Source organism: Myotis daubentonii, chromosome 10 (assembly GCF_963259705.1).
Source record: "Myotis daubentonii chromosome 10, mMyoDau2.1, whole genome shotgun sequence".
NCBI lineage: Eukaryota > Metazoa > Chordata > Mammalia > Chiroptera > Vespertilionidae > Myotis > Myotis daubentonii.
Genome location: NC_081849.1, coordinates 83,158,158 through 83,174,895, shown reverse-complemented (window position 1 = coordinate 83,174,895; position 16,738 = coordinate 83,158,158). Strand labels below are relative to the sequence as shown.

Sequence of the window (16,738 nt, the reverse complement as noted above, 5' to 3'; positions counted from 1 at the left end):
GAAGGGAATACGGCTGTTTTTACCAGACAGGTTTCCACCATGGTTCTGTCTTCATGTGACCTATTGTGTAACCCTGTGAACGTTCTTTTACCGCCGTGGCCTTCGTTTCCTCATCTGGGAAAGTAGGAAGCGGACGAGATGGGACAAGTCAGAGACCGCTTCCAACCCCAGTCCTGCCAGGCCCTCCTGCGTGTGGGCACACCCTGTGCCTCTGAAAGGCCCTCACCCTCAGAGTCACACAAACATTAGCAACCTCTCACGTTTGCTCAAATGAGAATATGAACGTTAAAGTCCTTTAAAAATGGAAAAGTCATGTACAAATGCTAAGTCAGCTTAATCTCACTCTCCAAGGCCCTTTCAGACAAAATGATTTCATTTCCTCGTTCACCCATCCATCCATCCACCTACCCATCCATCCATCCATCCACCTACCCATCCATCCATCCATCCACCCATCCATCCATCCATCCACCCATCCATCCATCCATCCACCCATCCATCCATCCATCCACCTACCCATCCATCCATACATGCATTCATTCATGAAATATTTTAAATGCCTATGACGTGCCCGCACTATGTGAGGCCATGGTAAAGTAATACCTGATACAAACACAACCCCTGCCCTCATGGTGCTGTGGGCTCATGGAGGAGACACACAACTAAATAAATACGCAAATACTTTCGTGATCCTGTAACACAGTGGTTCTCAACCTTCTGGCCCTTTAAATACAGTTCCTCATGTTGTGACCCAACCATACAATTATTTTCGTTGCTACTTCATAACTGTAATGCTGCTACTGTTATGAATCGTAATGTAAATATCTGATATGCAGGATGGTCTTAGGCGACCCCTGTGAAAGGGTCGTTCGACCGCCAAAGGGGTCGCAACCCACACGTTGAGAACCGCTGCTATAACACACCCTCTTCCATGTTCTCCCTTCCCGTCCGCGGTAACCCCACGCTGCCATCGCCACACTGTGTCGAATGCCCAGGGCACAGTGATCACAGGTGGATGCCAGTCATTTTTATTATTGTCAATTCTTCTGAGATAGTACGCCCCTCAGGGTCTGTCCCTACCCATGTAGGTCTCCTCAGTGGCCTCCAGGTTGGCCCCCACTTCCTCACCTCTATTAGGAGGGTGCCTCTTTATTGTAGAGAAACAGGCAGTGCTCAGACACCCTAGCTCCGCTCCAGTCCCTGCTCACACCAGGCCTGCTGGCCGCAGAGTCCCTGCTGAACTTGGACTCAGGCCATGGCCCTGGAGAGGTTTGTGTCCTCGGGTTGTGCAAGCACTTCACGCCTAAGGGCCTCTGGCTTCTCCCGCCTCTCGAGTAAAATGAGAAGCAGCGGGGCTCCCCACACGGCTGGATAGGCAGCAGGTGGCCCGCGGCCCGTTGCTGCCTTCACCTACCCATCTGTCTTCAGGTGTTCTTTTCCTGACGTGTAAATTGTTTGAGATCTTTCTTTTTCCTGAACGTAAGCATGTATCACTATGAACTTCCCCCTGAAAACTCTTGTGCTGCATTCCTTACATTGTGACATATTTTCATTCGTCTCAAGGTGTTTTATTAACCCTCACCCTAGGAAGTGTTTTTACTGATTTTAGAAAGAGGGGGAGGCAGGGGGTGGGCGGGCCTCCAGGGGGCCTCCTCAGCAGGCCCTGTGGGACCAGCTGCTCCCTGTAGCTCTGAGGACAGCGTGCTCAGTAACCCCTTAAGATGGTCACACACACATCTCGGTCAGCAGGGCGTTTGGCCATCAGGCAGGCAGGTGGGGAGCCAGGCCTGGCCCGCCTTCCCGGTGCTCAGTCGGCTTCCCCGGTCCTGTCACTGCTGATGCCACTGTGCCCCTCGCTCGGCTCCACACAGGACCCCCATGTGTCCTGTGGCCCTTCGCCCTCACCACTGACACGGGGTCCGAGCGCAGGAACTTCCTTTCCCTCTGCTTTGTCATCGCCTGGTACCAACTGGCACTCAATCACTGTTTAAAGGGGGTAGGAAAAAAGTAAAATATTTCCCTGGAGGAGGAGAAATCATTGCATCGATTTGGTTCCAAATAATGAAAGCCACGAGCAGAGAGAAGCGACAGCCGGTGCAGTGAGCCCTGTCCAGGGAGGCAAAGGCTCCTGCCCGTCCTCCCCTCACACCGACAGCCGCTGGCAATGAGCGTCGGGGGACCCTTGGCGCCCGTTCAGTGTTTGGATCAAATGTGCCTTGTCACACTGTGTCTTGGTAACAAAGACATTCGTTCATTCAAAACAAAGGGACTGAAAATAAATCAAATAAAAAAAAAAAAAAAGGCCGGTGGCTCCTCCCCCGCCACCCCTCCCGGCCGGAGGAACGGGAGGGCCGCGCGCCCCCCCCCCCGCCCCCCCAGACTCCGTCCGTGCGGTGCTGGCGGTTCTGCCATCTTCCCGAGGCGGTGTCTCCCGGATCGGAACCAGGAGCTGCTCCCAGCCCGGGGCCGGCGGGAGGAGATGCAGGGGGAGGACCGCGCGCCCGGGGGCCGCGGGCGCCTTGGATGACGGCGAGTCCGCTCCCGGGCTCCCTGCGGGAACCGCCCCTTGCGGCCGCCCGGTCCTCCCGAGGATCGTGGGGCGGGCTCGGCCGCGGGAGGCACTTCCAGCCGGGGATCCGGCCCTGCCGAGCGCGGGCCGGGCGGGCGGCCGTGACCGGGCTCGGAGCCGCCCAGCGCCCGGGCAGCGTCCGGCCGGGCGGGCACCACGTGGGGCGCGCCAGCGGCGGCCAGATGTGCCGGCCCGCGGCCCCGCGCACAGGCTCCCGCGCGCTCCCCGGCCGCGCCCGCCCCCGCGGCCCGCCGCCCTCCTAGAGGAAGCCCGGCCCCGCGGGGTCCCCGAGCGGCCCTCGGGCGAACGCCGCGCGGGAGGTTTGTCCCCGCGCGCGCACCGTCCCGCGCGGCCCCGGCGCTGGGCCCGGCGCGCGGCGATGGGCGAGACCATGTCCAAGAGGCTCAGGTTGCACCTGGGCGCCGAGGCGGAGATGGAGGAGCGCGCGTTCCCCAACCGCTTCCCGGACTACGAGGCCGCCGCCTCCGCGGACGCCGCTGCCTCCGCCGCGGCCGAGGACACGGAAGGGGCTTGCCCCGCACCCGCCCCCGACGAGCTCGGCCTCCCCTTTCACGACGACGGGAAGGTGAGTGGCGGCCGGCGAGGGCCCGGCCTTGGGCCGCGCCGGGCGGGGGGAGCCCGCGCGGTGGTAGCGTCCACCCGCCCCGCCCACCTGCGCGCTGGCGTCATCGGCCCCGCCCACCTGCGCGCTGGCGTCATCGGCCCCGCCCACCTGCGCGCCGCTCGCTCCCCCGTCCTGCGTCTCGCCCTCGGCGGGCGTGGGGAGCGCGTACCGGGGTCTGCCTGCCCCTCGCCCCTGCCCCGCTGGGCTCTTCCTGGCGGCGCAGCCCCGGGGGTGTGGACACTGCTGGTTTGGGGCCTCTTTCCCCCCGGCGCCGCGTGCCCTCGGCCCTGGAGCTGCCCTGATGGGGGGTCTGCTCGGGCGCCCCGGGTGGTGGAGGCGCAGGTTTGATGGCGGGCGACGCCCTTCACTCCGCCTCTGCGCGAGCCAAACGCACGCGCTGCGAACCGGCCCCCGGTGTTCCCGCGGCTACGGCGTCTTCCATTTTCTCGTCCTGTTTGTCACTTAGGATTCACGTTTTTTATAATAAAAGGCTTATGTTGACGGCTGGCGAGCATTACACAACCCATGGTTCACGCCGAGCACCAGCTGCCCCTCCGCCGCCCTCAGTGAGGAGGCTGCTGCCTGCGCGGTGCCGGTGCCGGTGCCGGTGCGGGAGCGAGCCCCGCCCGGAGGGCCCGTGGGAGCAGGAAGAGCCGGGCAGCATGCAATGCACGCTGACTGTGAAAATGCTTTTTCCCCCTTTTTACCCTTTGTATGCAGTGAATGTGATTTTCACCCCAACTACAGGGGCGGGCAACAGCGGGTTGACAGCTGTGAGTTCACAAAGCAATGTTTGTTCTTGTGTTGTTATCATTGCATTACATATTCTTCTATGTGGACAGCTGTAACCTACCTTTGCTCACTCCTGCATGTGCAAACGGACTCCTGTCACAGCACAAATAACTCCTGCGGCTTGTGTTCTCTGTGCGGTTAGACATGGTGACGGTCAGGGTGGGGACCGGGCTGTGAGCGCTCGCGGAAGGAGAGGGGCCTGGGAATTGTGTTCTTGGACATGGGGGGGGGGGGTGGTGTTGTGATGTTAAAAGGGGGAAAAGTCACAAGATAAAATGAAGATGGATTAAGTTCCACTATCTTCCATACAGATACTTTATGGTTGGCTGATCATTACATTTTTATCGTTAAAATATTATGTCAAGACTGTAATGAAGATCGATAATGTCAAAAGTATGCATTTGGCTTGAGAGACATGGAATTTCATGAAAACAAGGACGTTATGGGTGGAATGGTGTTTCCCAGGAAGATGTGCCGAGCCCTCACCAGGACACCTCCCCACGGGAGCTTGTTTCCCGGTTAGGAAATGTCCTGAGTTAAGGCAGGTCTTTCTGTGCAGGGGAGAGAGGCCAGTGCCCCTCCCCTCGGGGAAGGTGTCCTCCCCGCGTCTTACTCTCAGTGTTGGAAGGCACATGAGCCTTTCTGTGAAAAAGAAATCCACCGGTATTCAGTTCCAGGGCCTTGCACCCGTTTAAGGTGTAAATTAACAGCTGCCTCCAGGGTTAAGTAAACCTATGGAGTTCTCACACCTTACACTCTGGTCACTTAATTTCTAGGGTTTGCTTTGACTCCACACCCACAAATTTCAGTAAAATTTGCCCTGAAAGCACCCAATGTGCAGGAACATAAAATCACTTTCTGTTTTTCTTTTTCTTCCTTGGACTTCTTATTTACATGGGGCCATGAATTCCTTTTCCTTTTCAATTGCATAAACGCCTTTTCTCTGTGGGTCCACAGGACATTTCATTGTGATAGCAAGTCAGTTTGTGAGGAAGACACAATTGTACATTTGTCTGTGCCTAATAACAGACTACAAAATACACGAAAGCAAAGAAAAATAAAAAGTGCAGAATTAAAGGAAGAAATAGACGATAGGCACGTCTACCATCAGGGATTGTAATGCACCTCCACAGTTGGCATAGCAACTAAATTTTTTAAAAATCGTCAAAGACAGAAACATCTGAACAACTACACATGTAAGAACGTTGCTAAGTTTCCCTTGAGGAAGACTGCCGGCAGTGGGTGAGAATACCTCCTTCCTTCGCTGTTAACAGTGTTGGTACGTAAATACTTTTAAAATATTTTATTATCATCTGACTGGAGGCCCGGTGCATGAAATTCGTGCACTGTCGGGGGGATCCCTCAGCCTGGCCTGCACCCTCTCACAGTCTGGGAGCCCTTACCAGCCGTGAGCCCAGCTTCTGTCTGAGCAGTGCTTCCCATGTGGGAGTGCTCTGACCACCAGGGGGCAGCTCCTGCAATGAGTGTCTGCCCCCTGGTGGTCAGTGGGCGTCATAGCGACCGGTCATTCCGCTGCTTGGTTGATTTGCATATTAGCCTTTTATTATATAGGATAGGCACACCATAATATTTGTACTTATTTGCACTGCATTGATTGCTAAAGTGATTGACCATTTTTGCATATGCCTGTCACTTGACTTTTTTTATGAGGTGCATTGATAATTTTAGGTATATTTCTGTATTCTAGTTTTCTTTTTATTTATAAGTATTTCTCCCTTGTCATTAACTTTCTGACTTAAATTTATTGGCGCGACACTAGTTAATAAAATTATATAGGTTTCATGTGTATACTTCCATAATACATCATACATTGTGCTGTGTGTTCACCAGCCAAAGTGAAGTCTCCTTCCATCACCATTTATCACCCCTTTACCCTCTTCTACCTCCCCATCCCCCTTACCCTCTCTGGTAACCACCATACTGTTTGTGTCTGCAAGTTTTTGTCATTAACTTTTAAACCATCTTATTTTCTTTCACTTATAGAAGTTAAAATATTTGTGTAATCAAATCCACCACTTTTCAGTGGTTTTGTTCCTTTGGTTCTGCAACTTATTTTGTGTAATCCTACTTAAGACTTGTAGTCTGTGTAGGGCATTATCACATTTAAAAACTTACCTTAAAAAAACTAAGGTACACTCTCCAATCAATGAAGCATTAAAATTGGCCAGGCAATGTAATTTCTGCCTGTTAACGTTCTTACGACTTAGCCTGTTAGAGTAGTTATTACAGCGTTGTCCTGTTCTTGTGCCATTTATATTGATGTCTTTTGGTTCTCAGATCATTCACACATTCGCAAGGCGGGTCCAGACCAAAATCAAAGATCTGCTGCAGCAGATGGAAGAAGGGCTGAGGACCGCGGACCCACACGACTGCTCTGCGTATACGGGCTGGACAGGTGAGAGGGGTGCCTGCCTAGTGTGTCCTATTCTTAGATTGTGATATGAAAGACTTCGGTTTAAAACTCCTTTCTCTTATAAAATGGTAAAGTTCTCTACCCTTTAGATGAAGTTTTGAACTGTCTTCCTAGAGGAGATGCTTTGGAATTTTATTTCTAAAAAATTCTGCCTGGCAGTTGGAACCTGATACGTCGTCTGCCGCATGTCTATGACATTATTTGCCCTCACATACGGCGCCTACAAAGATGTGTGATCAGAGCACACTTGCCCCGGGGTCAGTGTTTGTGCTACCTTTTTTCTACCCTGAGTTTTTTTTCAAGTCTGTCCTGTTGCCCTTCAGAAATACAGGTTTTCTGTAGGTTTTCATGTAAATGTAAAATCATGTCCAAAAGGCAAAAGGGAAAGGGACTGATGCTCTTCTTGGGGACTTTCCCAGGCATAGCCCTGCTGTACCTGCAGTTGTACCGGGTGACGTGTGACCAGACGCACCTGCTGCGGTCCCTGGATTACGTCAAGAGGACCCTTCGGAATCTGAACGGCCGCCGGGTCACTTTCCTCTGCGGAGACGCTGGGCCGCTGGCCGTGGGCGCGGTGGTGTACCACAAACTCAGAAGTGACGGCGAGTCCCAGGACTGCATCGCGAAGTGAGCGCTTAACATTGAAGTCTCTTCTCCAGGCTCTCAGGGCAAGGTCCTGCTGTCAACAGAGAATGAAAAAGAAGACATTCTTTAATTCATCTGCTGCTACAGATCTCTCCGAGAAGTGAAGTTTGTGTGTGAATTCTGAGCGGAGTGTGGGATCATGTGCTCGCTTTCTACCCAGCTCTGCTGGCCTTAACTCGGGGAGGAGGAGAGGGGGGCGGAGCACACGCATGTTTCTTTGTGTTGCTTTGATCATTTTTCTGGGGTAATTTTTGGCTGCCTTCAGCGCATGGAAAGTAGCTTGTATGCCTCAGACTTACTGTGATCGTTGTTCTCAGGTCAGTTGCGATGGGACAGTTAGAGAGCCCGCTGTGTGTGCAGCTGTTGGCTTCTGTTCTTCTCTGGAGAAGCAGAAGTCAGCACTCACGACCGCGGCTGTGGTCTCCAGCTCATGCTGGTCTGTTCCTGTTTGTTGAATGACAGGCAACTCGGGCTAATTCCCAACCGTTGGCTACATTTTACTACCGTTTTCGTTTAGAGTGGAAGTCACTTTCTTCTAACTCTGGATTTCAAAATTGAGTGTCTTCTCTTACATGGCTTAGGGCAGATGCACGGTGGACATTTTGACCATAACGATGTTTTGTTACTCATTGTGATATCTGAGAGAGAAATGAGTGAAATGGACAAGGTTTTCTTTTCTGTTTTTTGATATATTTTTTAAACCATTTAAATTGAAAATAAATAACAGGCAATTCCTAAAGGAACGGGGTCATTTACAGTTTCAGGCAGGTGTCCTAGACCTTCTCGGGGAACAGAGACCTTTCTTGTTGGGTAGACTTTTGCAGCTCCAGAGATCCATTGTCTGCCAAGATTCGGACCTTCCGGACGAGCTGCTCTATGGCCGGGCCGGGTATCTGTACGCCCTCCTCTACCTGAACACGGAGATCGGGCCAGGCACCGTGTGTGAGTCGGCCGTTAGAGAGGTAGGGGCACCCACAACCCGGGCCTCCTCTCACCCGTCTGCACTCTGCCCCTAAGAACAGTGACTTCTAAAAGCATCTCATAAAACTAACGAGTTGCTCCTTCCTGCATCTTCTAAGAATGTTTTTGTTTTTAATCTGTACTCCTCTTAGGCCTGTATCCAATCAGCTGTTTTTACTAGAATCAAACAACCCCAGCTTCAGAAAGACAGCATGTCTCTCTTTCACGAGATGTCTGAACTGGTGGGCAGTCCTGGGAAGCTGGCAGGGGACCCTTCCATCTTGTCCTCCCACATCCTAGGCCCATGCCCTTGTCTGCATGGCCAAAGCTAGGTGAGCACCTGTGCCCAGGGGCAAGTGAGTAAGTGTAAGGCCAAGAGCATGAAGCTGCTCTTCTCACTTCTGCTCACATCCCACATACAGAACTGAGCCAGGCGGCAGTGTCAAGCTCTCTGGGGCTAAGAGGCCAGGAGGCCCAGCTAAAACTTGTAACACAGTTACCAAAAGTATGAAGGGAGTCAGGATATTAGGAGCCAGTCGGGATCTGTGCTGCAGCCTCATTACAGCTACGCGAGTCTTCTTTTGAGCTAACTAAAGCTCTGCATGCCACAGCGGACCTCATGTCACTAGGCTTTCCCACAGAGCCAGTTCTGCAGCCTTTCCCACACACAGCCGGTCCCTGCAGCCTTTCCCACGCACAGCCGGTTCCTGCAGCCTTTCCCACACACAGCCAGTTCTGCAGCCTTTCCCACACACAGCCAGTTCTGCAGCCTTTCCCACACACAGCCGGTTCCTGCAGCCTTTCCCACACACAGCCGGTTCCTGCAGCCTTTCCCACACACAGCCGGTTCCTGCAGCCTTTCCCACACACAGACGGTTCCTGCCGCCTTTCCCACACATAGTCGGTTCCTGCAGCATTTTATGGGAGATCACCAGTCTTTTGGGGGAAACATTGTAGCTACAAAGCAGCTAAGTAGTCTAGAATATTTTTATAGGAAGTTTTTCCTGACTCTAGTAAACTTTTTATGCAAAAAAGTTTTGGTTTCATGGTTTGACTTTTTCTACTCTGACATTGTCTCTGCCTATATCTATTAATTCACATAAATAAAGATAACAGTGCTGGCTGCTGGGTGCCTGGAGATTTCTAGATGAAGCTATCTAAGGACATGCTGTTAGTGGTATTAGACTGAAACAGGATACATGTAAGTTTTTCAGACATAAACTGTGTCCTTATGTCTGCAGGTCGTCACTGCTATTATTGAGTCGGGCAAGGCTCTGTCGAGGGAGGAGAGGAAGGCTGAGCGCTGCCCCCTGCTGTACCAGTGGCACAGGAAGCAGTACGTGGGGGCAGCCCACGGCATGGCCGGGATCTACTACATGCTGATGCAGGTGGGAGAACGCCCTGGAATACTGACACGGCAACCAGACATCAAGCAGTAGATCAAATAGGAAAACAGCTAAACTTGGCTCACAAACCATGCAGGCTGCACTAAGGGTCCTTTGAACCATGACACCTAAGCTTTGCTGCACTCACCCAAGCAGTGAGCTCAGTCCGCAGGTGTCTGCGCAGATCAGGTGCCTCCGCCCACACTCCTGGGCAGGTCCTGCTGCTGTGGGCGGAGTTGCCCTTCCCATCGGGAAAGCTCCCGGGAGCACTCGGCCTCCTGTCCACGGCCCTGGGTGAGAAACGGGCTTGGCCATTATCGTTCTTGTGAGCCGCGGCAGCTCACAGCTGAGAGAAAGCCTGGCCACCAGAACAGCCTGAATCTGAGGGTGTGGAAGACGTTTTCAACTTTAGTTTCTGAAACATAAATCATTTACATATATTCCTCACGTGTGCTTATTTCTAGAGTAAGCATTTTAAGCTTTATCATTACCAACATATAGAAAGAGAAAAAATATTTAAGTGTGTGAATAAAAAAAGCAACAACACACCAGACTGGGACAGACTTCTCTCTCCCTTCCTCTCTGAAATCAATAAAAATATATATATTAAAAACACAAACAGCCCTGGCCGGTTTGACTCACTGGATAGAGCGTCAGCCTGCGGACTCAAGGGCCCCAGGTTTGATTCCGGTCAGGGGCATGTACCTTGGTTGTAGGCACATCCCCAGTAGGGGGTGTGCAGGAGGCAGCTGATCGATGCTTCTCTCTCTCATCAATGTTTCTAACTCTCTATCCCTCTCCCTTCCTCTCTGTAAAAAATCAATAAAATATATTTTAAAAAAAAAACAACACAAACAAGCAGGCCTGCTATCTGTGCTAACTTTATGTGTTAACGTGATATTTACTCACGGTGCCGAGAGATGTGGTTAAAGTTACCCTGAATGTTCCTGTGAGGTATTTTGGGTGAGGTTTGTATTTAAATGGGTGGAAGATCTGCCCTAGACTTAATTAACCCAATAATTGAATTGATTCTAATTTTATATGCTTCTCAGTATTCTAGGTCATTGGTACTTTGTTGCCATAAGATAGAGGTTTTTTAAAAGAAAAGAAGGAACTTTAGAAAAACAGATTAAACGTTTTGTTTTGTTTGTTTAAAGCCAGCAGCAAAAGTGGACCAGGAAACCCTGGCCGAGATGGTGAAGCCCAGCATCGATTACGTCCGCCACAAGCGCTTCCGCTCCGGGAACTACCCGTCGTCTCTGAGCAACGAAACAGACCGACTGGTCCACTGGTGCCACGGGGCCTCGGGGGTCATCCACATGCTGATGCAAGCGTACAAGGTCAGTGCCGTCTGCACCTCCCCTCCTCAGTGGGCCTCGGGCCGCCCGAGCTGTTGGAGGAGGAGGGGGTGCTGTCTGCCCAGGGCCGTCAGGAGGAGGGGGTGCTGTCTGCCCAGGGCCGTCAGGAGGAGGGGGTGCTGTCTGCCCAGGGCCGTCAGGAGGAGGGGGTGCTGTCTGCCCAGGGCCGTCAGGAGGACGGGGTGCTGTCTGCCCCAGGGCCGTCAGGAAGAGGGGGTGCTGTCTGCCCCAGGGCCGTCAGGAAGAGGGGGTGCTGTCTGCCCAGGGCCGTCAGGAAGAGGGGGTGCTGTCTGCCCCAGGGCCGTCAGGAAGAGGGGGCGCTGTCTGCCCCAGGGCCGTCAGGAGGAGGGGGCGCTATCTGCCCCAGGGCCGTCAGGAAGAGGGGGTGCTGTCTGCCCCAGGGCCGTCAGGAAGAGGGGGTGCTGTCTGCCCCAGGGCCGTCAGGAAGAGGGGGTGCTGTCTGCCCCAGGGCCGTCAGGAGGAGGCGGTGCTGTCTGCCCCAGGGCCGTCAGGAAGAGGGGGTGCTGTCTGCCCCAGGGCCGTCAGGAGGAGGGGGTGCTGTCTGCCCCAGGGCCGTCAGGAGGAGGGGGTGCTGTCTGCCCCAGGGCCGTCAGGAAAAGGGGGTGCTGTCTGCCCCAGGGCCGTCAGGAGGAGGGGGTGCTGTCTGCCCCAGTGCCCTCAGGAAGAGGGGGTGCTGTCTGCCCCAGGGCCGTCAGGAGGGGGGGTGCTGTCTGCCCCAGGGCCGTCAGGAGGGGGGGGTGCTGTCTGCCCCAGGGCCGTCAGGAGGGGGGGGTGCTGTCTGCCCCAGGGCCGTCAGGAGGGGGGGTGCTGTCTGCCCCAGTGCCCTCAGGAAGAGGGGGTGCTGTCTGCCCCAGGGCCGTCAGGAGGAGGGGGTGCTGTCTGCCCCAGGGCCGTCAGACTGCTGAGTGTCCAATGGTTTCCTAAGCGGGAAGGGCAGTGTCTCGCTGACTCCCACTGAGAACCCTCCTCCCACTGCCCTGCGTCTCCTGCCAGGTGTTCAGGGAGGAGAAGTACCTGAAGGACGCCATGGAGTGCAGTGACGTGATCTGGCAGCGCGGCCTGCTGCGCAAGGGCTACGGGCTCTGCCACGGCACAGCCGGCAATGGCTACGCCTTCCTGTCCCTGTACCACCTCACCCAGGACAGGAAGTACCTCTACCGCGCTTGCAAGGTGAGGCCTCTCTGTCCCAGCAGCCTGGACACTCCAGGCGGAGCCCACACGCAGCTCCCCCTCCTTTCCTCCGGCTTCTGTTTGCCAGGCACAGCGGTCCTGGCCGCAGTCCACCGCGCCACCCGGGAGTCAGACCACACCCCCGTTCCCAGAGCCCGGCCTCGCCCTGTCCCCCCTCTCCTCTCCCTCGCTGGCACCACGCTGCACCTCCAGCCTCTGCCCCTCTCCACGCAGGAGCGCGTCTGTGTTCCCTTTGAGCTGCTCAGCTGGTTCCCATCAGGAGTGCCCTCCCCCGCAACCCCTCCTGATTCCTTTCCATCCAGTCTCAGCCTGGGTGGTGTCCCTATGGCAGACGCCCCGCTGAGAGGGGGTGGCCTGGGCCCCACGCAGAGGCCACGCCCACCCTCTGCACAGCCCGCCCTGCCCTCTGCACAGCCCGCCCCGCCCTCTGCACTGGGCGCAGCCTTCCGGCCGTGGCTCGGGGAGGTCATCGAGGGTCTGCTTTGCTGCCTCCTCGAGTGAACCTGTCTTGACAAGCAATGTCGTCTTCTTAGTTTGCAGAGTGGTGTCTGGACTATGGCGCCCACGGGTGCCGCATCCCCGACAGGCCCTATTCACTCTTCGAAGGTGAGGGGGCCCCAGGTGTGGGTGATCGGGCCCCCATCTCTGTGGGATTGGCACCAACGCCTCCGGTCTTGCTCGAGCAATGACCCCACAGCCACACATACTCACACAGGAGTTCACGGCTAAAGTTTACACTAGTCTCCCTGCCGCCTGCTGTGTGCTCCTGTGAATGTCTTCCCGGTGTTTTGGTCTCTTGTGCAGTGAATGCAGACAGAACATAGGGCGCTTGCTGCTTGGTAACGAGGACATGCTAAGTTCCTCCTCTGCACCCTGTGCGGTGTTGCCTGCGTGCTGCTCTGCACCCTGTGCGGTGTTGTGTGCGTGCCACTGCTCTGTCACAGGGCCTGTTAGCTACTTACATGTATCTAATTACTTCAGTTACATAAACAAATGTAACTAATCAATATTAGCATTTAAAGAACATTAATACCTAGAAATATTAGTAGTTGGAAAAAGTTATGAGAATATCAAAGAAAGTTCTGAAAATCAAGAGCAATGACAGGAAGTGAGAAAACAATATTAACAGTCTGCTGCAGGCACAGTATGTAGAACATAATCCGGGAAAGCAAAATGGTTCTACAGAGAGCCCTGGGGTGTGCATGTGCATGTGTGTGTGTGAGTGTATGCGTGCACATGTGTGAGTGTGTGTGCTGTTTGTGACTGTTTCCTCGGTGGCTCCTGACAAGGAGGGGTCAGGGGGCTGTTCCCTCCCAGGGCCCTTCCTAAAGGACCCCCTTGACTTGCAGGCATGGCCGGCGCAATCCACTTTCTCTCCGACGTCCTGGCTCCTGAGACATCCCGGTTCCCGGCATTTGAACTTAGCTCTTCGCAGACGGATAAAAAGATGTAAAAAGACTCCTAAGCGCCCCATTCGGACCAAAAGCCATGAGACTGCTCCGTGCCTGGCGGGGAACCAGCTGTGAATCCCGAGGGGGAGGCGGAGAGCAGACAGGCGGGGCCCTGTGTGCAGTGACCCTGGACCTGGAGCCCAGTGGCAGCTCCCGTCCAGCCTGTCACGGCCCGCCCCCCCCCCCGCGGGCACGCCCACTCACACCCCGTTCTCACAGCGTCTGCATGTCTCTTGGTGTTTGTTGTGTAGGTACCAGCTGTGCTCAGCAGAAAGCCCCCCGTGCCCTCGAGCGGTGCTGGCCCGGGACACGCGGCAGCCCCTTCCCTGTAAATCACTTCCCAGCGGGAGCCTCGGGCAGAGGCCGGTGACACCCAGTGCTCGCACCCGCGCCGCCTCGCTGCTCCAGGACCGAGAGGCTGAGCAGATACGGGCTCGGCCTTCCCACAAGGGTTTTGTGCTCACCTCGGTGTTTTTTGTTGTCGTTTTTTAATTTTCTTTAAATCCTTACCTGGGATATGTTTTTCTGGTTTTAGAGAGAGAGTAGAGAGATTGCCTCCCACACGTGCCCTGATGAGGACTCGAACTCGCAGCCTTTGGGTGTACAGGGCTGACGCTCCAACCACTGGGCCACCGGCCCGGGCTCGCCCTGGTGGCTTGAGAAGCCGGGCGCCTCGCTCTCCGGGCCGGTCCTCAGCGGAGTGGCCTCGGGACGGGCGGCCGTCCAGGTGAACCTTCCTGTGACCGCTGTGCGTCGGCCCCGAGCGTCCACAGTCCTGGGCCCGGTGCGTTACTGAAGCAGACGGCTCCCCTGTCCGTCGCGTTGTGTGTGTGTCTTGAAGTTCAGTGAATAAAGGTCCAGAAGGCGACCGGCAGGCAGGTCTCTGTCCCGTGTTCCTGCGATTAAACTGCGTCAAACCTGGTCCGTGATCACGGCATCCGCGCGGGATCAGTACGTTCCTGTGCTTTGGCCAGTTGGGTGATGACAGGGTCACGATGACACGTGAAAGGACTGGTCCTCACTTATCCACACGGGAAACACGATCCAGCGAGAGCCTGGCACACGTTCGTGTAAAACGGGCGCTGCTCTGGGTGGGCCCCAGTCCTGCCCCGCGGGGTTCGGTGTAGAAGGGCTTTCCCTGCTGGGATGGCTGGTCTGGAACGTCTCACCTTGCGAGCTGAGGCGGGGTGCCCCCGAGGCCTGGTCCTTGTCTGGACGCCAGCAGCCCCCTCGGCGCCCTCGTGAAGGAGTCCGGCGGGAAGGCGGGCGCGGGGAACCCTAGCGCTGCTGAGCGCCGCCGGGCTGGCCTGATGGGAATGCCGGCTCAGGAGCCTTCGCCACACGCTGTTTCCAAGTCACGACTGTGCCCTCAAGTGGGGCTGGTGACTTCCCGGGACACGAGTCCGCAGGGTTGTTTTTCAGGGGCTTCCTGGGCAGCCAGCGCCCTGTCACCTGGAGGACAGGCGTCATGAGTTAGCTGAGCCCAACCGGACGACCTGCTGCCCGCCCCCATCCACGCCCAGCCGCTCCCAGGGCCCTGCACCCTCACCCCCAGCCTGCGAGGCCATGACAGGAGCGTGGCCCGGGGAGGCCCCAGAGGCTGCACAGGACTCCCCCCCAGGCCCCAGCACAGGGTGTCCCAGCCAGAGGGGCGCATCCTGGCCACATGTCCCCAAGCAATGAGGATGACGCTTGGTCACCTGCGAATCCTCCATGTGTGACAAGGGCTTGTTTCGGGCTAACACGTGAGGGACAGGTAAACTGCCTGCAGAATAGACGAGGAGCTTGTACTTAACAGTGTTTGCTCCTGGCCGGGAGGACTGACACCTCCCTCCTTCTCACTGGTGTCAACAGTGCGCAGTGTGCGGCCCAGTGACCGCTCACCAGCCGCTGTGGCTCAGGCCCCCACGGTGGAGGGGACGTGGCGTGGGCCAGGGTCAGGGTCAGGTACAGTGAGCGTCAGGCTTAGCATCAGGCACGGTCAGGGTCAGGCACATGTCATTTTGGAGTGGACTGCATATTGATGTCTTTGAAGCGCTCTGGGCAGTGAGGGTGCACAACAGGGAAGGGGCCACAGACAGCCCAGCAGCATTAGGGGGCTGAGAGGAGAGGAAGCGCAGCCCCGGGGGGGGGGGGGCTGTGCTCTCCTGGAAGCCATGAGGGAGGAAGTGGGGGGGGGGGGGGGCAGGGAGAAGAGTGATCGGCTCTTCCGGAGAGAAAAGAATTGGCCATGCGAGAGAAAGGGGATCAAGAATATACTTTTTTTTAAGGACAGAACTTAAGAAGAGAGCCAAGAAGACAGAACATACACAGAGCCTACAGACAGAGGAACTTCGCTGGAGAGAACATGGCAGGGGATCCTGGACTGAACCTGACTGCAGAGGTTGGCAAGAGAGCCTGACTAGAACCTGGTGACTGAACCTGGCTGGAGAACCTAGCAAGAGAACATGGACACAGAACCTCTCTGGAGATCCAGACCAGAACTTGGCTGGAGATCCTGGCTAGGCTGCTGATCAACTGAACACTGTCTCCGTGTGCTTCCTTCTTCGCCGACTCCGTCTACGCCTTTGGGAACCCCTGGACCTGCTGGGGTTGGACCCCGGCATCTGGCGCCCGAACAGGGAGCCCTAGGTAAGCGCCCCACACTCGGGACGGATAGGACTCCACCATAGGAAGAGGGTGGATAGTCTTCGCCGACTCCGTCCACACCTTTGGGAACCCCTGGAACAGGATTCCCCTAGGTAAGCCCCCCCCCCCATTGAGAACCCCACACTCGGGACGGATAGGACTCCACCAGGGTGCTACACACCCCCCTATAGAAGATAAGTAGGGTAAGAAGGTGGATAGTACAGAACTTAGATTGAGAAGATGTGCCATACTGAGTCCAAAGAAAGAAGACTCTGTATTAATCCTTAGATTGAGAAGATGTGCCATACTGAGTCCAAAGAAAGAAGACTCTGTATTGATTCTTAGATTGAGAAGATGTGCCATACTGAGTCCAAAGAAAGAAGACTCTGTATTGATCTTTAGATTAAGAAGATGTGCCATACTGAGTCTAAAGAAAAAAGACTCCGTATTGATCTTTTAACACATATGCTTGCTAGCAGAGGAGTTAAGGTTACTCCCAGTCAGATGGAACATTTTATACAAGAAATATGTCCATGCTTTTCTGAGGAAGGAAAGGTGCCGGAAAGGTAAATGTAGAGGCATGGGAGAAGGTAGGCCCAAGGAGCCTTATCCTTAACCCCACTGCAGCCTTTCTACCCTGGGAAAGTGCAGCATTGGCAAGCTCTCCCTGGGATGATAG

At 55.2% G+C, this 16,738-nt stretch overlaps 1 protein-coding gene across 1 annotated transcript; it reads left to right on the top strand.

Annotated features, from left to right (window-relative positions):
* Positions 1-2,369: 2,369 nt before the first annotated feature.
* On the top strand, positions 2,370-14,305 carry LANCL2 (LanC like glutathione S-transferase 2). Its single transcript, XM_059655879.1, has 9 exons — positions 2,370-3,155; positions 6,285-6,402; positions 6,840-7,047; positions 7,880-8,027; positions 9,267-9,413; positions 10,568-10,750; positions 11,783-11,959; positions 12,514-12,586; positions 13,330-14,305. The coding sequence occupies exons 1-9, from the start codon at positions 2,949-2,951 to the stop codon at positions 13,431-13,433; spliced, it is 1,365 nt and encodes a 454-aa protein (XP_059511862.1). The 5' UTR covers positions 2,370-2,948; the 3' UTR covers positions 13,434-14,305.
* Positions 14,306-16,738: the final 2,433 nt, after the last annotated feature.

Excerpts from the sequence above, each read along its gene's own strand:
- LANCL2 (XM_059655879.1), top strand. The coding sequence starts at position 2,949 with ATGGGCGAGACCATGTCCAAGAGGCTCAGGTTGCACCTGGGCGCCGAG. Across the intron at positions 6,403-6,839 it reads TGCGTATACGGGCTGGACAG|GCATAGCCCTGCTGTACCTG; the intron begins GTGAGAGGGGTG and ends GGACTTTCCCAG. Across the intron at positions 9,414-10,567 it reads TCTACTACATGCTGATGCAG|CCAGCAGCAAAAGTGGACCA; the intron begins GTGGGAGAACGC and ends GTTTGTTTAAAG.